The 25,100-nt window shown below is 38.5% G+C and overlaps 2 protein-coding genes across 11 annotated transcripts in view; both read left to right on the forward strand.

Moving 5' to 3' along the window:
• MLIP (muscular LMNA interacting protein) overlaps positions 1–25,100 on the forward strand; it is a 295,954-nt gene that overhangs the window by 53,394 nt on the left and 217,460 nt on the right. The window lies entirely within an intron of this gene.
• On the forward strand, positions 20,602–21,528 carry LOC133756927 (casein kinase I-like). Its single transcript, XM_062187542.1, has one exon. It carries the CDS (start codon positions 20,608–20,610, stop codon positions 21,526–21,528), a length of 921 nt encoding a protein of 306 aa, XP_062043526.1. The 5' UTR covers positions 20,602–20,607.

The raw sequence follows: 25,100 nt of genomic DNA on the forward strand, positions 1-25,100 counted from the left end.
TATAAAAAGCTGTTAGTGATATTAGACTCTAAGAAAAATAGTGAATATTGACTCAAAGACAATTGTTGTAATTCAAAATTAATTGGAGTAGAAACAAATTTCTAGGGGGAGATAAATAGGAGGAGAAGGAAGAGGATTTAAAGTTATATGGATATTGACTTACCTTCTTCGCCCACCATATTTTGAAACTTAAAGCTCTTTAGTTGATCCTGGATGGTTTTGACAAAACTACAGCAACAGAAACAAAGACATGAAGTCCTGCAAGTCTGTAAGGGCAGAGCTGGTTTACTCTCTGCTTTAGTCCCTTTCTGCAGCTGTTGTAGCGTGCCATAGACTGGGTAAATTATAAATAATACAAGTGAGGTTTGCACATGGTCCTGGAGATCTGGAAGTTCAAGATCGAAGGGCTGCATCTGGTGAGGGCCTTTGTCATCATAACATAGTGGAAGGGCAAGAGAGCACACACCAGACAGAGCAAGAGGAGGCTGAATTTATAACAAACCCACTCTCAAGGAAACTGATGTACACTCACAGTAATAATATTAATCCATTCAACAGGGCTCTGCTTTTGTGACCTAAGTCCTTCTTAAATACTTCACCTGTAAATACTGGCAACTACAATGGTAATTAAAGTTGAACATGAATTTTGGAGGGAATGTTCGAACAGCACTATTATCAGAGACTTATCAGTTGCGTACATGTTTTCAAGGCAGATAGCACAAAGAGATGGATTTGAATCATTGTATTCAGGGACATTTCTATATGAATCTAGCTTTCTTTCTTCCTCCCTATATTTATTTCAATCCAAATGTGCTGGTTCTAATTTTTTAGGTAAACTAAAATATTATGTTTAAGCTTCAAATCAATTCAGGCTTTTAATCAAAGACTTTCAGTGAGAGATTTGGTGTTTGGCTATTCAGTATAAAACATTAGTTTATTTGTCTTTGTGCACATGGTTTCCTTAGATCTCCTTGGAGTTGAGGTGACTGGAAAACTCAGGCATTCCTGGGCACCTTGCCATCAACTGTTATAATATTGCTAATAATTCCTGTTAATAATGCTTCTTTATCCTCAAAATGGATAGAGGACTGATAATATATGAAGAGGGAAAACAGTTGAGAAAATGCACCATGAACTAAAATTTTGCAGAAACTCATAAAATTTAGAAATACAGAGGTCAGAAAGGAGATAACCATCTCAAAATTTCTCATTTTATCAAAGTCATGTAGATACAAAGGTACAAAACCACACAGCTAATGAGTGAATGACCATTGGATCTATTGACCATAAATAACAAGATTAATATTATTGGCATATCTACATGTTGGGTTTTTTATATTATTTGACTAGTTATGGACATTTAGACAGAAAAAGTGGTGGAATAATTGGTTACCTGTTTCTTTGGCTTGCAAATAAAAAGAGAAATATTTATGCCACTAACTGGTAAAATTTATTTTCCTTTTCCCAATGGTTGTTTCTAATTACCAAAATATTTTGAACCTTGACTGATGAATAATGAGTTAATATACCAAGCATGGTGGACATGTATTGATTTCTCCACAAATTTTGAACACAAACACAATAGTACAAGTTTGCTTAAAGATTTTTGAAATATTATATCTGATACTCCTGTATAATATAATTATACTCATTTTAAAAATATTTTATTTATTTATTTGAGAGGTAGAGTTACAGACAGTGAGAGGGAGAGACAGAGAGAAAGGCCTTCCACCCATTGGTTCACTCCCAAATGGCCGCTAAGGCAGGAGCTTTGCTGATCTGAAGCCCGGAGCCAAGTGCTTCTTCCTGGTCTACCATGTGGGTGCAGGGGCCGAAGGACTTAGGCCATCTTCTACTGCTCTCCCAGGCTACAGCAGAGAGCTGGACTGAATGAGGAGCAGCGGAAACTAGAACCAGCGCCCATATGGGATGTCAGCACCACAGGCAGAGGATTAACCTACTGCACCACGGTGCTGGCCCCCTATACTCATTTTATAATATGGAGAGAATAGTGAAAAGTGGAAATGAAAAATTATTGTGTGTCTGGAGAAATCATATTTAGCTTCAGGTATTCACCCTGAAATGGCTAGATACCTTTACAGCTTCTTAGTTATAGAATAGTTATCTATTCTATTTTTAAAAGATGACAATATTGTGTCTTAAGTATATGACATTCTTGTCAAAATTTTAAAATGCTTCATGCTCTAGGCATTTTCCTGAATTAAAGTGATTTTAGTTAACTCTTTATTCTTAGCAAGTGCAACTGAGATGTAAGGAATACTAGTACAGAGGTTGCCTGTCTGTGTTGTAATTTGGCTTTTAACTATATAAAAACAATATTCCCAATGTCTCCAAGGGGCAGGGGTCAGAAAAAATTGCTAAACAATTCTCAACTGGGAGAGAACGTTTGTTGGCTACGTACTAATTATGTGTTGAGGTCAAAGTCATAAGATGTGACTTCCACTGTTTATTCTGACTTGAGCCACTCTCATATGCTATGCCTCCAGTATATTAGCAAAATTTAAGTATCTTCAGATAAAAATGAAAGCCAGTGGAATGAAGGTGGACAACATTTTTATTACTGAGAGCAATAAATCAGTCATGAGTTGCATAAGTAACAATTGTTATAATTTTTTTTTTTTTGACAGGCAGAGTGGACAGTGAGAGAGAGACAGAGAGAAAGGTCTTCCTTTGCCGTTGGTTCACCCTCCAATGGCCGCCGCGGCAGGCGCGCTGCGGCCGGCGCACCGCGCTGATCCGATGGCAGGAGCCAGGTGCTTCTCCTGGTCTCCCATGGGGTGCAGGGCCCAAGGACTTGGGCCATCCTCCACTGCACTCCCTGGCCACAGCAGAGAGCTGGCCTGGAAGAGGGGCAACCGGGACAGGATCGGTGCCCCGACCGGGACTAGAACCCGGTGTGCCAGCGCCGCAAGGCGGAGGATTAGCCTAGTGAGCCGCGGCGCCAGCCCAATTGTTATAATTTTTAGAATTAGCTACAAAACAGGATAAACAAAAAATTAAATAAATAAGGTTAATAAATTAGCAGGAAAGAAGTTTGACAACAGAAGGGATGGTCACCTATAATAGTAGAATGGAGAGCAGATAAATGGAAAAAAATATACACATGTAAGTGAAGAGACATGTCAACCAACATTGTCCCAGGGTGGAAATCAGAGAGGGACAAATGGGTAAGAGGGATCTAGGGATCTTGATTAGGGTCATCACAGAGTTTTCAACTTTTACTGATTGTTTTTTTTTTTGCTAATGAATTTCCAATCTGATTTGTTTTCATTTGTGTAGGCATAGTTAATGCAGACAACAGTAGAAACTTTACCAAAGCTCCAAAGGTGTTGATGTATATGGGAGAAGTATAGAAGTAATTGTCAACAATTTGTTAATTTCACTAATCTGAGTGGGTTTCCCAACTTGCTTTTGCTTTGCAAGTGTCTCACCATTAATAGTAAAAACAGCTGGCTCCAGGAAGAGTTGGAGGCAGGAAAATGGCTAAATAAACTGAGTGGCTTGTCTTTAAGGCAAGGGCCACCTAAGCAGTGGAAAAAACTGTATCAGCAGGAAGTTGAGCTCAAGGCTGTACTACCTAGTGTGGCACCTGAGTCATTTTAGGCATTTTGCCTAGTGCTTGAGATATGTGCATCCTACATTGTACCTAATTAGGATGTCCATCTCTGGCTCTACTCCAGCTTCCTGCTAATGCAGACCCTGGGAGGAAACAGTGATGGCTTAAGTAATTGGTCTCCTACCACCAACATAATAGATCTGGAATGAGAGTTTCTGGATCCTGGCATTGGCTTGCAGGACAGTCAGTCCCAGGACTGTTATAAGTATTTGGGGAGTAAGGAGTGGATAGGAACTCTGTCTTTATGTCTCTCTGCCTCTCAGATAAATAAATGAGAATCAATCATGGTGTGCTTGCTGTTAATAAAAGTAATGTTAAAAATGTGATCTTGAATTCTTATCTCTAAATCAAATAAAACCTTGGCTTAATGGATTGCTTTGAAGACAAAATGCAGTAGTTTGTAAAATGGACAAAATAAGTAGGTATCTACTGTAACTATTATTCCATGCACTCAAGGGTTTATACTAAGCAGTTGGCTCCAACTTTTCAAAAAGTTATGTAATTCCAGAGGTAGGCCATGTAAGTTGAATATGAGTGATATAGAATAAATGTAGCCATTTTTGCATTAAATACTGTACTAATGTTGGATGCAAAGCTGAATTTACTTCCCACACACTCAGGGAACTGACATTGAAGAATTAGGGTAAAAAAGAATGCCAAATTGTGTTCTAACAATATTAACAATACAAGAGTAGAAGACGAAAGAAGTGAGCAGAATGCTACAAGGTTAATCAGGAAGATCTCAGAGCAGTGAGAAGATAAAGCAAAGGTTAGTTTAGAAGTCCTAGTTTGATTATAGCTCCAGGATTGCCTAAGGATTTGTGTCAATCCCATTATTTCCTCAAGCTGGTTATAAGTTTTTTTTTTTTTTCCAAGCTACTGCGTTTTAAAAATCTTTGCCTTGAAATACACTTATTTTAACTCTACACATTTTAAAAGTTTCACTGAAGGAGATTTCTGAAATATTTTCCAGTTGACCTGGTTTTACTTTAGACACCTTCGTGATCAAAAAGGTAATTGCGTCCAGAGACATAAATTCCAGTCCTTCCCTATCTAAATGAAGGCGCAAAGGAACCAAAGCAAAAAACCATTTACTTTCAGTATTAGAACTAAATTGGCTTTTTGTAATGCTCCTTACTTCTATATTACTCCTCTCAAAGCAGCTGTTCTTCCTGATTCTTTTTCTGTGTATGATACCTTTACCGATCACATTTTTCACTTTTTCCTTTTCCTATTACTTCCCGTCTTTTCAAGTTCTGACAGAGCTTTCTTTAAGTATTGCTTAAATTCAATTAATTTACTGTCTAACACTAATACCTTGGGATATTTTAATGGCCTTTTGAACAAATCTCTCTATATCCACCATACATATTACAACCACAATGATACCTTCAAAGCGTCTGTGAAAAAGGCTGTTTCCTTATTTAAAAACTTTATGGAGACTTCACCATGATTTCCTTTAGACTTAAACCAAGATCTAAAGTCTAGGCTAATCCTAATTGCTCACCCTGAACCCTTCTCCTGATCTGTTTTACTCACTTCTCCTAGAAAGTAGGAATTTTTCATTTTCTGTTCTGGGGAATGTTGAGGGGGATGAAGGGAGAAGAGAGGTGAAAAACAGCACGTACTGAGGTAGCACTTGCTCATCTCTGAACAGGTTCCACTATAAGCCTCTGTTAATCCTCTCTTAGCTTTAATATATATTTCAACATTTTTTAAAGTTTTATTTAAGGTTTCATGTATTTCATATATATAGATTTAGGAACATAGTGATACTTCCAACCCTACCCTCCCTCCCATCCATGCTCTAACACTTTTTCCCTCTCCTATTCCAACTCTTAATTTTTACAAAGATCTATTTTCTGTGTACTTTATACTCATAAGCATTTTGAAATGAAAAAATAAAGGAAATTATTTTTGAGAATTGGGAAACCAATGAAAATAAGGAAAAATTAAAGTTTAAGACAACCTTTTCATATTTATTTTGAACAGAGATAATATGTGTACCATATGTAGGTACTCAATAACTGTTTGTTGAATGAATAAAGGAATAAACAGAATGAAAATGGGTCAAATTTTGAGGTCTTTTTCTTTTTCTCTACATCTCTCAGTCCTTCTATATTTTCCAAATTACTTTATTTCTCTTTTACTCTGAGAATTCCTAATACTCTCTGTACTAATGTCTAGATATATGTGTGGGAGGTGAAGGTGGGTAAATTATTTGTGTTTTAGAAAATTATCGTAGGGGCCGGCGCCGTGGCTCAACAGGCTAATCCTCCGCCTTGCGGCGCCGGCACACCGGGTTCTAGTCCCGGTCGGGGCACCGATCCTGTCCCGGTTGTCCCTCTTCCAGGCCAGCCCTCTGCTGTGGCCAGGGAGTGCAGTGGAGGATGGCCCAAGTCCTTGGGCCCTGCACCCCATGGGAGACCAGGATAAGTACCTGGCTCCTGCCATCGGAACAGCGCGGTGCGCCGGCCGCAGCGCGCCTGCCGCGGCGGCCATTGGAGGGTGAACCAACGGCAAAAAGGAAGACCTTTCTCTCTGTCTCTCTCTCACTATCCACTCTGCCTGTCAAAAAAAAAAAAAAAAAAAAAAAAAAAAAAAAAAAAAAGAAAATTATCGTAGGATAAAATCCATTTGAAACTCTCTTGTTGGTAATTTTTATAGGACTATGTTGCACAGGATAAAATATTAGGGATTTTGCATATTTAACAGTGGTGTGTTAACTGTACATATTGAATTTCTTATCATTTAGGTATAAATGTATCATAAATAATCATTAAGCAATTTCAAGCATTTGGATTTATCAGGTCGAATATTGTTATAGTAAGTTTACACAAGGTAGATGTACTCTAGAAAGTCAAAAGTTTTTTAAAATTGACATGATTAGATGTAATGGGCAGACATGCAGAACTAGGGCAGTGGAATGCATGTGTGTGTTTGTGTGTGTGTACGTGTATGTGTTTTCCCTTTCTTAGTATATAGTAATGAAAATTTTGTTGCAGATTTTACTGTTCAAGGCAAATACTTCTGTGTAGAAAATCCATTGTGTGTTTTTAAGATTCTACGCTAAACATAATTAGTGCAATCAGAGATAGAATAGATACTTATGGCTTAAGTGAAATAGTTTATTTAAGCAAGTCTTTCTAATTAATGCTTTACTGAAAACAAGTTAACTCTGCTTGAGAAATTGTCCTTATTTGGATTTCCTTGCTTTAGGCGATAATATTGATGAGCTCTGGCTTTCAAACTGTTGGATTTAGTTTGGAAATAATTGAAATGTGTGGCGATGATTTTGACTTTAAAAAATAGAAAATAATAATAGTAAGAGACTGAAAATTGATGGTGGGCCATGCTTAATTTTTACTTGTTTGTTTGCTTTGTGTATTTAGCCTCAACAAATCCCCAGGGTCCAGATTAAACAGCAAGACACAAATTATTTGTAGTTCAAGGCATGTGATTAAAATATTTGATTCTCGGTAAAGGAGCATTAGAAGTATGAAGGTTCTTGGCTGGCGCCGTGACTCAATAGGCTAATCCTCCGCCTGTGGCGCTGGCACACCGGGTTCTAGTCCTGATTGGGGCGCCGGATTCTGTTCCGCTTGCTCCTCTTCCAGTCCAGCTCTCTGCTATGGCCCGGGAGTGCAGTGGAGGATGGCCCAAGTGCTTGGGCCCTGCATCCCATGGGAGACCAGGAGAAACACCTGGCTCCTGGCTTCGGATCAGCATGGTGCGCCGGCCGCAGCGGCCATTGAGGGTGAACCAACGGAAAAGGAAGACCTTTCTCTCTTGTCTCTCTCTCTCACTGTCCACTCTGCCTGTCAAAAAAAAAAAAAAGTTTGAAGGTTCTTATAGTATCATCATCTTACTGTTGATGACTTGGAAGCTTCCTAGGACCATCAGTGACAATTTAAGTATAGGTACCTCATTTATTAGCATTGTAAATACCCTTGTGTAGTAAAAGAATTTTAAGATTCAAAGTCTCTTTCAAAAGTCTCCCTATCATTTTTAACTACAAAATAAACACATTTGCCCCCATGTGAATCAAGAGCACCTTGCAGCCTTTGTTTTAATTTTTAAAATCTTTCTATCTTTAAGCAACACAGAAAAATGTACATATTTAAGGAGTACCATGTAATGTTTTGATACATGTTTACTAAATATACAGTTCATGTACTGGTAAACATATCCTCGAATGTGTATTTTTTTTTCATGATAAAAACATTCAAAATTCTTTCTTCTAGCATTTAAAAGTAGGCGGTGAATTATCATTAACTATAGTATCCTTTGTGTATAAAAGAATACCAGATTTTTCCCCTTATCTAAATACAATTAGTACTCTTTTTTTTTTTTTTAATTTTTGACAGGCAGAGTGGGCAGTGAGAGAGAGAGAGAGACAGAGAGAAAGGTCTTCCTTTTTGCCGTTGGTTCACCCTCCAATGGCTGCCGCGGTAGGCGTGCTGCGGCCGGCGCACCGCGCTGTTCCGATGGCAGGAGCCAGGTGCTTCTCCTGGTCTCCCATGGAGTGCAGGGCCCAAGGACTTGGGCCATCCTCCACTGCACTCCCTGGCCACAGCAGAGAGCTGGCCTGGAAGAGGGGCAACCGGGACAGGATCGGTGCCCCGACCGGGACTAGAACCCGGTGTGCCGGCGCCGCAAGGCGGAGGATTAGCCTAGTGAGCCGCGGTGCCGGCAATTAGTACTCTTTAATTAACTTTTGTCTTCCCTCCCTATTTCTCTTTTCCCTAGTCTCTGGGTAACCACCATTCTACTCTCAACTTTTATGAAGTCAAATTTTTAAGATTCTACATAAGAGTGAGATCATGCAATACTTGTCTTTCTGTGCCTACTTTATTTCATCAATTTAAGAACCTACAGTTTCATCCACCCTGCCACAAATACCAGGATTTCATTCTTTTTTGTGACCAAATAGTATTCCACTGCATATATATATATATATATATATATATATATATATATATACTGTATTTTCTTTATTCATTCATCAGATGAAGGAGACTTGGATTGTTTCCATTTCTTAGCTAGAGTGAATAGTGCTGCAATCAACATGAAAGTAGATGTTTGTACGTGAAGTACAAGTTTCTTCAACAGACTGATTTCAGTTCCTGTGAGTATAAACCCAGTAGTGGGAATGCTAGATCATGCAGTAGTTCTACTTCTAATTTTCTGAAGATTCTCCATGCTGTTTTTCCAATGGCTGCACTAATTTAAATGCTCATCAATAGTGTGGAAAGGATTCTCTTTTCTCTATATCTTCACTAGAACTTGTTATATTTAGTCTTTTTGGTAATAGTTACTCTAACTGGAATGACATATTTCATTGGGTTTTCATTTGCATTTCCCTAATGATTAATGATAATGAGCATTTTCTTCACATTTCTATTGGACACTTATATGTATTCCTTTGAATAGTGCCTGTTTAGATCTACCTTTCCTTTTTAAGCCAGATTATTTAAATTATTTAAATTATACCCAGTCTCATCTCTCATCATGTGCAAAAATCAACTCAGAATGGATTAAAAATCTAAAAGTAAGACCAGAAACTATTAACACTACTAACAGAAAATAAAAACATAAGCGAAACATCAGGCTTTTGGAATAGGTAAGGACTTTTTTTGTACCAGACCCCAAAAACCCAGAAAACAAAGATAAACTTAGACAAATCAAATTTCATTCAACTAAACTATACATCTGATAAGGGGTTAATATCAAGAATATATGTGGTACTCAATTCAGATGCCAAAAAAGAAAAAAAACCCAAATAAACCCAACTAGCACCATTTATTAAGAAGACCTTTTCTCCAATATATGTTTTTAGCACTTTGCCTAAGATCAATTGACTTTAGAAGCATGGGTTTACTTCTATGCTCTGTTCTATTACACTGGTCTATGTCTCCATATATATGCAGATATTGTTATGTTTTAATTACTATACCTTTATCATAAACTTCAAAGTCATGCAGTGTAATAGCCATGTTTTGATATTTTTATTTAAGATTGCTTTGGCTATTTATTTTCTTGTGGTCCATTATGAATTTTAGGATTATTTAGTCCTGTGAAAAGTCATTGATATTTTGATTGGGATTGCATTGAATCTATAGATCACTTTTAGTAGAATGAACCACATTGGTTCTTCCAAGTCTTACCATGGAATTACTTTTTATCTTTTTGTTCATCTTCAATTTCTTTCATCAAAGTTCTGTAGTTTTCATTGTAGAAATCTTTCTCCTCTTTGGTTAAATCTATTTCTAGATATTTTATTTTTATAGTATTGGAAATATGACTGTTTTCTTGATTTCTTTTTCAGAAAATTCATTACTGGTATATAACAATGCCATTGAGTTTTGTTTGTTGCCTTTATATCCTGTAACTTTGCTAAATTCATTTCTTAGTATTAATAGTTCTTTGGTGGAGTCCTTGGCGTTTTCTTTTTTCTTACGAAACAAGGACATTTAATTTCAGAATATTCCATGAATATAAAATAAAGACAATATAATATGATTGTTCCTTTACAATTACATATATAGGTACATACACACACACACACACACACATATATATATATATAAGTAAAAATGAAACACAAAAATGATGAAACCTTTCTTTCTGAAGAAACCTCATTTATCTGGTTGAGTGAGCTCAGGGACAGTGCAAAGGCACCCTTGCTATGAAGAAAGGACCCTGGGGAGAGAGAACACTATCCTGACAGCTTGTTCCCACCATGACTGGGGGAGTGCTCCATGACTTTTTAGCTTGGGCTATGGCCACACACACTCTGGCTCCCATGGAAACTCAAGAACTCAGGCTGCTGTTTATTCGGCCTCCCCCAGCCTGGTTCCATCACTTGCAGTGGTGGAAAGACCTCTGCAAGGCGGCCTTCTACAGGGAATTGTGGTTACATTATTCACCAGCAATTTAAAAAGTCTGTATATTTTAGGAACACCAATCTTCCCCAAATTCTAGGGCAGTCCAGCCAAATTTGTCCAAGTGTAGATCTGAGTCTTGTCTTTAGTAGGAAGGTGTCAGGGTAGAGACTGGGAACAAGGGCTCTCCTGGAGGAAGGGGAGCTATAAGAGGAGTGGGAGCCATATGCTTCAGGCATCTGTGTGAGGCCCTGGACAAAGTAATGTAGCAGATAGAGTTCAAAGATGTCCATGCTTCCCAGTTATGCCTGGTCACATGTCCAGTCAGTGTAGAGTGCAGTCCCCATGGCCACGTTCTCCTGGAAGGCAGTACTTTCAACTGTATACTAGCACAGGCTCCTGTGAAGGAAGCTGAACAGGAACAGTCATTTTCATTCTGGAGGAGAGAACAGATCTGCTCTGACACTCCTGGATGGACGGCCTCCCTGCAGGTCAACAAACAGCGACTCTGAAGCAGCCAGTAATCACCACAGCCTACAGCCTTGCGTCACTGTACTTCCCAGTGGTGCTCCCTCCCTATTCCTTCCTGACCCACTGGACAGACATTTAGGCTCATGTGGAGCACGTGCTGTGGTGTCAGCTGCGACTCATCGCCCACCCCTTCTATGCCACTGAAGTGCAGTATCTCCTGAGCCTTCTGTCACTGTTGCACGGTGGTTTCCAAAAACATCCACCAGTCCCAGTGAAATGGCCACCAATGTAAAAGGTTGGACATTCACTCTGTTTCACTAACTCACTCAGGGGATTGCATTGTATAAGATCATGTCATCTGTAAAAAGTAACAATTCAGCCTCCTAATTTCTAATTTGCATGCCCTTTATTTCTTTGTCTTATCTAATTGCTCTGGCTAGGACTTAAAGTATTATGATAGCCAGTGCCGCGGCTCAATAGGCTAATCCTCCGCCTGTGGCACCGGCACACCGGGCTCTAGTCCCGATTAGGGCGCTGGATTCTGTCCCGGTCACTCCTCTTCCAGTCCAGCTCTCTGCTGTGGCCCGGGAGTGCAGTGGAGGATGGCCCAAGTCCTTGGGCCCCGCACCCGCATGGGAGACCACGAGAAGCACCTGGCTCCTGGCTTCGGATCAGTGTGGTGCGCTGGCCGCAGCAGCCATTGGGGGGTGAACCACCGGAAAAGGAAGACCTTTCTTTCTGTCTTTTTCTCTCACTGTCCACTCTGCCTGTTAAAAAAAAAGTACTATGATAAATAATAGTAGTGAAAGCAGACATTCCACATCTCATACAGAAAGTTTCCAGCTTTTCTTCATTCAGTGTGATGTTAACTGATTGCTTATTGTAGATGGCATTTATTCTGTTGAAATATATTTTTTCTATTTTTTCAATTTTTATCATGAAGTGATTTTGAATTATATCAAAAGTCTTTTCTGAAACCATTGAGATAATCATATGATTTTCGTCCTTCATTCTATTGATGCGGTGTATTATATATAGATATTGATTTGCATATGTTCAGCCATCCTTGCATCCATAGGATGAGTGCCACTTGATCATGATAAATAATCTTCTTGATATACGACTAGATTCTGATCTTGAGTTTTGTTGAAGATTTTTGCATTTATGTTCATTAATATATTGGACTGCAGCTTTCTGTTTTTGTTGTCACCTTGTCTGGTTTTGGTATCAAGGTAATTCTGCCCTCAGAATGAGTTTGCAAGAATAGCATATCTATTTTTTGGCATAATTTAAGAAGATTTATCATTAGTTCTTTAAATGTGTGATAGAATTAAGCAGTGAAGCCACCTTGTCTAGGATTTTTCTTTGGTGGATAAATTTTTAGTATCTTGCTCCTCATTATTAGTCTGGTTAGCTTTTCCTTTTCTGCATGATTTAATCTTGCTAAGGTGTACATATCCAGGAATTTGTTCATTTTTGTAGATTATAGAATTTTTGTCATGTAATGGTTCATAGTAATCTCCATTAATTATTTGTATTTATGTGGTATTAGTTTTATTGTCTCCCTTTTCATTTCTGATTTTATTTAGCTATATCTTTTCTCTTGTTTTCGTTAGGTTAGTTAGCTAAGGGATTGTCAATTTTGTTGAACTATTCAAGGCATGGAGTCTTTGTTTCACTGATTTTTTTTTTTTTTTGACAGGCAGAGTGGACAGTGAGAGAGAGACACAGAGAGAAAGGTCTTCCTTTGCCGTTGGTTCACCCTCCAATGGCCGCCGCGGTAGGCGCGCTGCAGCTGGCGCACCGCGCTGTTCCAATGGCAGGAGCCAGGTGCTTCTCCTGGTCTCCCATGGGGTGCAGGGCCCAAGCACTTGGGCCATCCTCCACTGCACTCCCTGGCCACAGCAGAGAGCTGGCCTGGAAGAGGGGCAACCGGGACAGGATCGGTGCCCCGACCGGGACTAGAACCCGGTGTGCCGGCGCCGCAAGGCGGAGGATTAGCCTACTGAGCCATGGCGCCGGCCCTGATCTTTTGTACTGTTTGTCTTTATTTCATTTATTTATATTATTATTTCTGGTATTTCTTTTTTTTAAACACATTTTATTAAAATACTATATATATACCAAGAAATACATTTAGGTGTACAGATAAATAAGGGTTTCTGTTATGGGGGTGAAGGTAACTCTTTCATATACTGATTATATTTCCTTTGGATATATTTCCAGGGGTGGGATAGCTTGGTGATGCGATAGATCTGCTTTTAGCTTTTTGAGGAATTTTCATACTGTCTTCCATAATGGTAGCACCAGTTTATATTCCCACCAATAGTATATTAGGGTTCTTTTTTCTCCACACCCTTACCAGTATTTTCTATTTTTGATTTTTGGATGATATCCATTCTAACTAAGATGATGTAAGTGTCTTGTTTTGAACTTCTTCATGTGGAAATTCAATTTTTCCAACACCATTTCTTGAGGAGACATTTCCCAGGGAGTGATTTTAGCTTGTTTGTCATATATTAGTTGGCTGTAGATGCATGGATTAATTTCTGGGGTTTCTGTTTTGTTCCATTGGTCTCCATGTTTATTTTTGTGCCAATACTAGCCTATTTTGATTAAAACAGCCTTGTAGTATGTTTTGAAATATGGTATTGTGATGCCTCAAGCTTTATTTTAATTGTTTGAGATTGTTTTGGCTATTCGGAGCTCTTGTGTTTCCATATGAATTTTAGGATTGTTTTTTCTAGCTCTGTGAAGAATTCTCTTATGAGTTTCAGAAGTCACTTAGTGGAATCATTTGGTTCTGCTATAGGATCAAGTCATCTGCAAACAGGGATAATTTGACTTCCTCCTTTCCAATTTGTATCCCTTAGATTTCTTTATCTTACCTCCTGGTTCTCTGGCTCTAACTTCCAGAACTATATTGAATAATAATTGTGAGAACAGGCATCGTAGTATTTCTTTCCTTCTATTAATTTTGGGTCTGCTTTGTTCTGTTTTCCAGTTCATTGAGGCACAGTGATAGTTTGTTAAGATAGTTATATTTAAGATATTTTAAGATAATATATTACGACAATATATTTTAGATAGTTAAGATGCGTTTTCTTAATCTAGACATTGATGGCCATAAAATTCCTTCTTAATAACACTTTTGCTGTGTTCTATATGATGTGATATGTTGTGTTTTCACTTTCATTTGTTTCAGGAAATTATCTAATTCCTTCCTTGATCAATTTATTGTTCAGGGGTGTTTTTTTTAACTTCCATGTATTCATATAATTTCCAATATTTTTCTTGTTTTGGAGTTTTAGCTATATTGCATTTTAGTCAGAAAAAATACCCAATAAAATTCCACTGTTTTAAAATTTGTTGAGACTTGTTTTGTGACATGCCATATGATCTATCCTGGAGAATGTTCTATGTGTGATTGAGAAAAATGTGCATTCTGAATTCGTTGGATAGAATGTTCTGTAAATGCCTATTAGATCCAGTTGGTTAAGGCTGCCATTTAGCTTTGCTATTTCTTTGTTAATTTTTCTGTCTAGATAATCTGCCTATTGCTGAAAGTAGGGTGTGAATGTACCCTCCTATTATTGTATTAGAGTAAGTCTCTACCTTTGGTCTATTAATATTTTGTTATATATTTGCTGCTGTGAATGCATTTAAAAGTGTTATTTATTCTTGCTGTTTCATTGCATAATGATTTCTAGTCTCTGTTCTTAAAAAAATAGTCTATCTTATATAAATATGGTCATTCCAGTTTTGTTTTAGGTTCCATCTGCATTGAATATCCTACTCTATCTTTTTACCCTCAGTTTATGCATGTCCTTAGAGATGGTGTGAGTTTCTATAAGCAACATATAGTTGAGTCTTATGTTTTTATCCCTTAGTCAATGTATGCCATTTAATTAGATAATTTAATTAATTGATATTTAATGTACTTATAGATAGATAATGTCTTACTACTGCCATTTTATGCTTGTTTTATGGTTTTATTATAGTTTCTTTCTTTCTCCTTGTCTTACATATTCCTTTGTGTTTAAGTGATTTTTCCTAGTAGTGTGTAGGGATGCATTGCTCATTATTTTTATGTGTCTATTATTGATTTTTGTTTTGTAGTTAAAATTATTCCTACCAAAAACATCTTTTTGTTATAAGAAACTATTTTTGAAAGTATAGAAACTTAATATTCATTAGAAGACTGGTAAAGAAACAAAATAAGAGAGATGAAAGTACTAATAAAAGTTTCTATACTTCTATTCCATTTCCCTTCACATTTTGAGTTTTTGATATCACATTTTCCATCTTTTATATTGTCTATTTCTTAACATAATTGTTATTTTAAAAATTATTTTTAGTCTCTTTTTAAAAAGATATCTTTATTTGTGAGGCAGAGTTACAGAGAAAGAGAGGGAGAGAGAGTGAGGTCTTCCATCTGCTGGTTTACTCCCTAAATGGTCACCACTGCCGAGGCTGGGCAGATCCAAAGCCAGGAGCCAGGAGCTTTCTCTGGGTCTTCCACTTGGGTGCAGGGGCCCAAGCACTTGGGCCATCTTCTACTGCCTTCCCAGGCCATTAGGAGGGAACTGGACTAGAAGTGGAGCAGCTGGGTCTTGAACGGCACCCTTATGGGATGCAGGCACTATAGGCAGTGGCTTAACCTACTACAGCCACAGAGCAGGCCTGTTTTTGGTTTTCATACCAAAGAAATGAATAGTTTATGTACTATGTCCACAATATTAGAGCATTCTGTATTTGTCTATGTTATTCTTACCAGTGAGTTAACTATATTTAGATATTTTCTTTTTACTTCTTTGAGTTTTCTTATACGATGGGTATGATTTGGAGAACTCTTTCTGCTTTTATTTTTCTAGGCATCTTTTTATACCTTGTTCATATCTAAAGGATAGTTCGGTGGGGAGCAACATTTTGAATATTGTTTCCTTCATTATTGTGAAAATTTCATCCACTTTCTTATGGACTGTAATTTTGTGAAGATATCTGCAGTCAAGGGAATTAGGACATGATAATATATTATTTGTGTCTCTTCTCTTGTATCTTTGAGAATCCTCTCTTTATCTTTATCTTTGGAGAACTTGATTATATCTTGAGATGTGAAACCGGTGAATTTTTACAAATCTGTAGCTGGATAGCTGTATCTCTTTTTAGGTTTTTGAAGTTTTGCTTTTCCCCAAATTCCCAAAAGCTTTCTTCATTTCTCTTCATCCTTTTTTTTCCCCCTTTTCCCCCTTAGATTGCTTTCAAATGGCTTGTCTTTGATCCTATTAATTTTTGTTTTATCTAACTGATGCCCCTATTGTTTTTTAAATTCACTTAGTATATTTTTCAGCTCAAAGATTTGATTATTTAAAATTATTCTTTCTTAATTAAATTTTTTCTCTGTGCTATCTAAAAGCTCATCAAGTTTCCTTAAAACAGCAATGTTAAATTTTACATGTGAGAATTTGCCACCTGGTCAATTTATGGCACCTTGTTTTGTTTTTTGGGTGAGGTCATGGTCCCCTGAAAGATCTTGATGCTTGTTTCTATATGATGTCATATGCAGTTTGAATGATCAGGCATTTTTCTTAACCTTCATAATCTGGCTTTGTTTGTGTCTGTCCTTCCAGAAATCCTAAGGAATCTGCTGATTTTCTTTAAGCCTGAGCCCACTGGTGCTAAATCACCACCAGATTGCACCATAAATTTAGGTTTGTTATGAGTTTACTGGTGGTGTATTGTCACTGTTTCAGCACCAGAGGATGTCAGTATGTTATTCAAAATGAATTGGGGAAGTGTCTAAAAAGAGATAGTCTATTCCTACCAGCATCTATGTTGGGTCAGGATAGACTCAACTGCCTCAACCACAGTCAATGATCTGTGGTCAGGAGCTATGGAATTTTGCCTGGCTATGGATATCACTGTGGAAGCAATAACCCCAAATTTTAATTAAATGACTTGGTACCTGCCTCGTCTTTCTTTCTATAAGTAGATAATTGTTCTCTCCATGTTAATGCTGCCTGAGGTTGCAGGACAAAGGTAGTAAGCATTTCTGTGACCACCAACAATGCAATGGCAGATGACAGTCAGAGGTCACAGCCCACCAAGACCAGTGCAGCATGGGAGTAGGACCCACAATGCTATGGGCTTCTTATTGCTGTGGTAAACTCATGACTGGAGACTGCTACAACCAGAAACATTTGAGGCTGTCTGGGCTATGTCTGATAGACTGGCACTACAGATGTCTACTTGGCATTGGGGCAAGTCCTGATACTCCATCCACTGGCCTGTGGGCAGAGCCTGCTAGGTTTTGCCCAGGGTTAAGATTTACCAGCCTGACACAGTTCTAAGACATAGTCTTGTGCCTCTTTCATCCTTCCTCTTCAGAGACTTGGGTCTTGTTCCTCAAATTCTTTATCAGACTGGGAGAGTGGTGGTGGAGGAAGTCCATGGCCAACCAGGCTAGTACTAGCTGAGTCTACACCTGGGTCTTACAGCTTCTGAAGACTATGTAGGTTCTGGGGGGTTGGGGTGCATACCAGGCCCAAAGGAGGCTGGCAATGATACAGGCAAAAACATGATTTTTTTTCTGTCATTAAAAGGTTTATTCCTTATGCTGAGGCAGATCTAGAGGCTTCATCTGTGAGTACTGACTTGGAAATAGGATCTTTTGGACTCTATCTGGTGCTAGGTCTCACCTTGGCAGGTCTGGAGCATAGCTACAAGCCAAATCTACTAATGATACAAGCCAGGGACCAGGGACTGTGGTGGGCCTGATTATTGTTTTCAGGTCTAATGTCTGGACTGAATTCTCCCTCCCTGAGGCAGGAGAGTGAGGGATCACTGTCCCCAGTGTCATGCTTGGAGCTAGGAGAGGCAATTCTTTCATTTATGCCTTCTTTAATGTATCTTTTCTTTCCTTTATTTTTTTTAAAAGCTTTGATTTATTTGAACAGCAAACTAAGAGAGAGGGACAGAGAAGGAGAGACAGAGATTTCCCATCTGATGGTTCACTCCCCAAATGACTGCAATAGTTGGAGCTGGGTTAGGCCAAAGCCAGGAAACTTGAACTGTACGTGGGTCTTCCACATGGGTTTCAGAGGCTCAGGCACTTGGGCTATCATTCACTGCTTTCACAGGAACATTAGCAGGGAGCTGGATATGAAGGGGAGCTGCTGGGTTACAAACTGACACTCACATGGGATGCCAGCATTGCAGGTAGTGGCTAAACTCACTAAGCCATAATGCTGGCCCCTTTAATCTGTCTTTTCTTGTTATTTTACTAAATCCAGGAAACCAGATGTAGTCTCTCATCTGGCTTCCTTAGCTCTTGTTAAGGTGTCTTGGTATTTCACTAGCTGTTTACATTTGTGTCTCTGTGGGGAAATAATTGCTGGGGTATTTTATTCAGCCACCATCTTACTCTACTCTTCTCTTTTTTAATATAAAATTTAAAAAAAATATGTGAGGAAATGAAGACTTAGGAATATCTGAGACAAACAGTTTACATTAAGAGAAGTAACTCATTTTCAGCATTGGTGAGTTTAACTACATATATACACTGTACCACAGTTACTTCTCATCTCAGGTTTTGGAGAATCTGCAACTAGCAAGCAGCTGATTATCAGGGGATCACACTTACTATCTATCAATATATCATCTATCATCTATCAATTTAATGTTCCCAAGACTCATGATTTAAAGAAAATTTTTAGCATTATTTTACTCAAGTATTAGAAATTTTCCTTTAATGGGATGGCTTAAGAGTAACCAATCAACATATAGAAACCACAGATAACACTTTAGTGTAAGATGCATTTTTTAAAGATTTCTTTATTTGAAAGGCAGATGACAGAGAGATAAAGAAATCTTACATCTGCTAGTTTACTCCCCAAATGGCTGCAATGGCTGAGAATAGGCCAGGCCAAAGCCAGGAGTCAGGAACTTCATGCAGGTCTCCTACATGCATTCCAGGAGTCCCAGTACTTGAGCCATCTTCTGCTGCCTTCCCAGGTACATTAGCAGGGAGCTGGAGCAGAAGTGGGACAGTTGGGACTCAAACCATGTTGGTTTCACAAGCAGTGACTTAACCCAATGAGCCATAATACGTGCCTAAGACCTGTGATTTTTTTTAACAGAAGGGAATTAAAGACTAAACATAGGCACCGTTGAAAGTGAGTGGGAGGCTGTTCATTAGATCATTGATTCTAGCTCTTGTGGAACTAAGTTGTAAAATATTGGATGATGAATTTCTTTGTTCCTTGGCTTCCTAATCTGAAGAATGAGAGAAATAACTTATTAACTTCATATGGTTGTTGTGTTACTAAAATAAATTTATATATTCATATTAAACATTTACACAGAATAATGCCTTTCCTAATAATGATTGTGTTCTTATTGCATTGAAGTCACCTCTGTCTAAAAAAATCAAGGCTGGTGTTTTCCTATTCTTTGAAAGAAAACTTAGATGCATATTCCCAGATACTACTAAATATACAAAAGAGATTTGGGCCAAGGATGAATATTAGTTAAATCATTATTTCTTCTCAGGTAAAAGTAATCACACAAGTCTTAACAACATGAAGGAATCTGAGAAAATAAAAGAATACATAGAGACTTATGACATTCTCAATGAGGTTCTAAAATCCCCTATAAGGAAGAGCCTTGCCACTCTGAATTGCTTCAGGCAGGTCAAGCTCAGCCAGCAACTGAAATTGTTGGCTCGGATTTTGCAGTCTTCTACCCTCTTGCCCAGAGATTTCTCCCATGGGCAACTCAAATCCTCCCTGGAACATTTGCCTATGCCATCTCTGTTTTACCTAGTAAATATAAATTTTCATTGACTCCTTTGCTCTTATGTCAACCTTTTCACAAATGTAACAACTTTAATTAATTTTTAAATAATTTTTCCATGGTAGCAAATGAATTTGTGATTCTGATAACCTTATGAGTTGTATGTAGTCTGTTTTTGACTCTCAATTGTCAAATCCCTGAAATTTTTGGTTGTAATTAAAAAAAAAAAATTTAATGTTTTTAACACATGTCCCTTTCATATCTTAGTCATAGGATTGCACATCAGATTATTATATAAACCTTATTTAACAATTTTCTGGGCCATCCCATCACGACGAAGAGCCCAAGATACCTTTCGGGGCAGACTTGGTGCCTTGCGGAAGCTGCTCCCCAGGCCTGGACGCCTTCTGTGTGGGCATTAGCGGGAGTAAAAAAGATGGCTGCCGTGGCGCAGGGAGAAGGGTCCTTGTGGCAGGAGCGGGAGGCCGTGGTCGCAGCGTTTTGCTGTCCTCATTGTGCCCCCTTTTCAACCCGTGATGTCACTGAGAAAGCGGGGCGGCAGCGGCCGCCCAGAAACAAGTGGCCCAACCTAGTGACTGTCAGCGCCCGTCACAAATGGCGGCCTGGCAAAAAACCCTGACTGCGCTCTGTGATTGCATTTCCCTTGGCCAATTCAGGGCCCTCTAAAGCAGGAAAAAGGCCTCTGTTCTTCGCTTCCTGCTGTCCTTCTCCACAGCCTTGCCATGTGGACAAGGCACAGAGGCTTCCGGCGTTCCCTCGGAAGTGTGGGGGCTTTGGCCCAGCCTCCATCTTCATCTCAGGATGGCGAGCAGCAGCGACTCCAGGGCCAAACTAATTGTTGGAGGGAAATATAAACTGGTACGGAAAATCGGGTCTGGGTCCTTTGGGGATATTTATCTGGCGATTAACATCACCAACGGCGAGGAAGTAGCAGTGAAGCTAGAATCCCTGAAGGCCAAGCATTCCCAGTTGCTGTACGAAAGCAAAGTCTATAAGATTCTTCAGGGTGGGGTCGGCATCCCGCACATGCGGTGGTATGGTCCGGAGAAAGACCATAATGCCTTGGTCTTGGATCTTCTGGGACCCAGCCTCCAGGACCTCTTCAGTTTCTGTTCAAGGAAGTTCACAATGAAAACTGTCCTTATGTTGGCTGACCAGATGATCAGCAGAATTGAATATGTGCATACAAAGAATTTTATACACAGAGACATTAAACCAGATAACTTCCTCATGGGCATTGGACGGCACTGTAATAAGTTATTCCTTATTGATTTTGGTTTGGCCAAAAAGTACCGAGACAACAGGACCAGGCAACACATACCGTACAGAGAAAATAAGAGCTTCACTGGCACTGCGCGGTATGCCAGCATCAATGCGCATCTCGGTATTGAACAGAGTCGCCGGGATGACATGGAAGCATTAGGATATGTTTTGATGTATTTTAATAGAACCAGCCTGCCATGGCAAGGACTGAAGGCTGCAACAAAGAAACAAAAATATGAAAAGATTAGTGAAAAGAAGATGTCCACTCCTGTTGAAATTTTATGTAAGGGGTTTCCTGCGGAATTTTCCATGTATTTAAACTATTGTCGTGGGCTGCGCTTTGAAGAAGTCCCTGATTACATGTATCTGAGGCAGCTCTTCCGCATCCTTTTCAGGACCCTGAACCACCAATATGACTACACATTTGATTGGACAATGTTGAAGCAGAAGGTAGCATAGCAAGTAGTCTCTTCCAGTGGGCAGGTTCAGCAGACCCAAACCCCCAAATTTCTAAGCATGAATTGTGGAGCAGAACAAGCGGATCATATGATCAGAACAGCATTTGTTTCTTCCCAAATCCAGAAATTTTAGTTTTTGTAACACTAGCTATTGCTTGTGGACAACCATTTACTTGATGTAGAGGATTTAATTTCAATTTTAACTGGTTCTGGGTAGCATTGTGATTCTGATTATCAAGTATGTAGCACTGTGATTGTGAATATTAAGTGAGATAGTGAAACATGGTTTCTGGTTGTCTTGCATTTTTTTCAAGTGGAAAAGATAACTATATGACTGATACACACAAATTGTTAGAGAAATTGTGCATACACATTTTGTCTTAGTAAACACTTTGCATTTTGAACTACACTGCTTTGAGATCTCATTTCCAAAGAACGGCATGAAGAGTCTTCAGCCATACTTGTGATGGTTGGAAATTCTTACAATTGCACATTGTTAAGGTTTTAACACCCCTGGAATTTGCAAGCTGTTCCCTTAAAACATTCTTAAAATGATTGGCTTCTTGTGATCCTAGTGTTTGACATACGAAAAGACACTGCCTACTTACCTATGATAGAAATTACAGCATTTAAAGCGAAGATTGGCATTTCTTTAAAAACATTTTATTTATCACAAGGAATTTAGTTAACATACTACAACAGAGTATGTATATTGCTTAGATAAATGAATCACTGTGAACAACTATATAATCTGGGGTTTTGTTTTGAAATGGAAGCTTTTTTGATTACAAGTTCATTAAAAACTAAAGTCAAAAACCCAGTTTTCCTGTTATTGATAGGTTGGTTTATTTTTATATATCCCTTTGTAAAATGCTGTTATACATGTCTTTGTTCACTTCATTATTTTAAAAAAATTATTTGCTTAAACTACAACTTTTGGATTATTCAGTCAAAGTCTTAAACATTTATATATATGAGGATAAACCAGCTGTGCTCCTAAAAATAATAGGTGAATTTCTATTCCTGTAGATTAAATGCATGCAGGATATTTAGCTTATATAACCCGTATTATCCTAATTTCTGAGGCTTTGGAAAATAACTTGACCGAAGTAACTCAAATTGTTGTATGAATAACTGATGGACTTTTCTCCCTCATTCTAGGGAGAAATTCTAAGTACATATGTTTTATGTGTGCACACATTTGCTGCACAACCTTCTGAGTGCTGGGGAGCAAATGAGCTTTTCTGGGTATTTAGATCACACCATATAAAAAAAGTGCCAAATATGCTTAGATAGAGAGGCTTGTCTAAGCAGAGTTTAGGTAGATACTGATTGATTTTGGCTTTGCAGATGAGTTTTATTTTCTCAAACACTATATAATAAAAGCACTGAGTTAGGTGCTATAGAAACATCAGAGATCCTATGAGTATAAACCACCCACAGCCCTCAATGACTTCCTAGTCCAATAAGGGAGATAACACATGATGACAAATCAATACAATGCTAACTAGAAAGTCATATTTCATCCAAAAAATGTGAGAGTTAAGTGGAGAGATTACTTTGGTGAAGCAATGATTTATCTTAAATTAAAATATTCATCATGGGTGATATCCAGAGGGAAAAAATTGTGTTTTAATTTCAACTTAGGGGCTTATTTTTAAAACTAATTACTTAAGCTTTACTGCCTTCTTCAGTGGCATTGACACATGAAAATAGTTGGGAAATCTTATGAAATTCCAACACCCTTGTGGAAAGCAAACGTATTGTAATTTACTAAAGGCATTTATGTATCAAGGCATAATCTCTTCTGGGGAAGAGGAAGGTGAAGATGAGTGTGAGAAACATCATGAATTTTAAAATTCATGAGTTGGCATTTGATCTTCAGTATGGTTCTAAGATTAATTCAGTATATTTCATGTATTTGCAGTTGAATTAATCAAAGATTTTGAAATTGATGAAAAGAAGAAAGAAATTGACTTTGACATACTGTTTGATATTGCCATCAATTAAATGCTCAGCAAGTTCAATTAAACACACAGTGCAGAAATAAAACAAAGGGGGGGAAATCTGAAATTGGCACTTTATTTAATCACTTCTTTTAAAATTGCCTCCAATTAACTTTCAGCATCTTTTCTAGAGTGCTTAAAGTAGCAGATTCTTTAGAATAGAAATAAGTGTGGTTTCTTTACTATCATCACCTCATTAAAATCAGTATCTAGAGTTAGATTTGATTACTTTATCCAAGTTAAGGCTAAATTTATTTCTCTCTTTTAAACAGCCAACCAACATTTTGAGTTCTCTTAGGTTGAAGTTCATTGCCTGAAGTGAATTCTGTATTTTAATATTCACAGCACAAAGGTACGAAAGTTAAAAGTTGTTTTGTGTGTACCTTTTTGGCGGAGATGAAAGAAATTCAGGAATCATAAAACACTGGTATTTTCAGTACAGTAATAAGGACAGGATTCAAGTGATGGAATTTAATTTGTATGTAGTTTGTGCCAAGATGCTACTTAAATACACATCCAAGCCAAGGGTGAAAATCCAGATCTCAACTGGGGTAGGGATTCCCAGGCCCTCCCTGGTATTCAAAGTTGGGATTTATAGCAGCCAGGTTATTTCCTGGGAACTTGTATCTGATTCTTTTTTCATGTTGGCTTCTTTCATTTCCTCAGAAGAACAGTTTTGCCATGTGACTGGAAATTGGCTACCAGTGGCTACAGATTTTATGTTTTTTTAAAAGATATGTTTGGGGGCTAGCACTGTGGCATAGTGGGTAAAGCTGCCACCTGTGATGTTGGCACTCCATATGGGCACTAGTTTGAATTTCAGCTGCTCCATTTACAATCTAGCTCCTTGCTGTTTTGCCTGAGAAAGCAGTGGCAAATGGCTCAAGTCCTTGGACTGCTATACCGACATTTGAGACCCAGATGAAGCTCCTGGCTCCTGGCTTTCACCTGGCCCATCCTTGGCCCTTGAAGCCATTTGAGGAGTGAACCAGTGGATAGAAGACATCTCATTCTCTTCTCCTCTCTCTCTGTAACTCTTTCAAATAAATAAAATAAATATTTTAAAAAGAGATATGCTTGTTTATTTGAGAGGCAGAGAGACTGCAAGCAAGTGAGAGAGATTTCTCATCTACTAATTCACTTCTCAAATGCCTGCATCTGCTAGGGCCATGCTGGGCCATGTGAGTGGCAGGAACCTGATTATTTTGGCTATCACCTCTACCTCCCAGCGTCTGCATTAGCAGGAAGCCAGAGTTAAGAACCAGAGAAGGGTATTTAACCCAGGTTCTCTGATGTGGAAAGTTGCATATTAAGCAGTGTCTTAACTGGTCCTCTATGTTCATACCATCGCCTATAGCGATCTAGATGGCATTTCTTACTAGTGTGTTGGTACCCTGAATACAGAGATGCATATGATAAGTCACTTCATGGTCAATGTTGCTCCAAGTTTCTAAGACTCCTAAGAACAGGTGTTTGGCCCAGGGGTTAAGACACTGCTTGGAATGCTTGCACCACTTATCAGGGTGCTTGGGTTTGAGTCCTGGCTCTGCTCCTGATTCCAACCTTA

Source organism: Lepus europaeus, chromosome 3 (assembly GCF_033115175.1).
Source record: "Lepus europaeus isolate LE1 chromosome 3, mLepTim1.pri, whole genome shotgun sequence".
NCBI lineage: Eukaryota > Metazoa > Chordata > Mammalia > Lagomorpha > Leporidae > Lepus > Lepus europaeus.

Excerpts from the sequence above, each read along its gene's own strand:
- LOC133756927 (XM_062187542.1), top strand. The coding sequence starts at position 20,608 with ATGGCGAGCAGCAGCGACTCCAGGGCCAAACTAATTGTTGGAGGGAAA.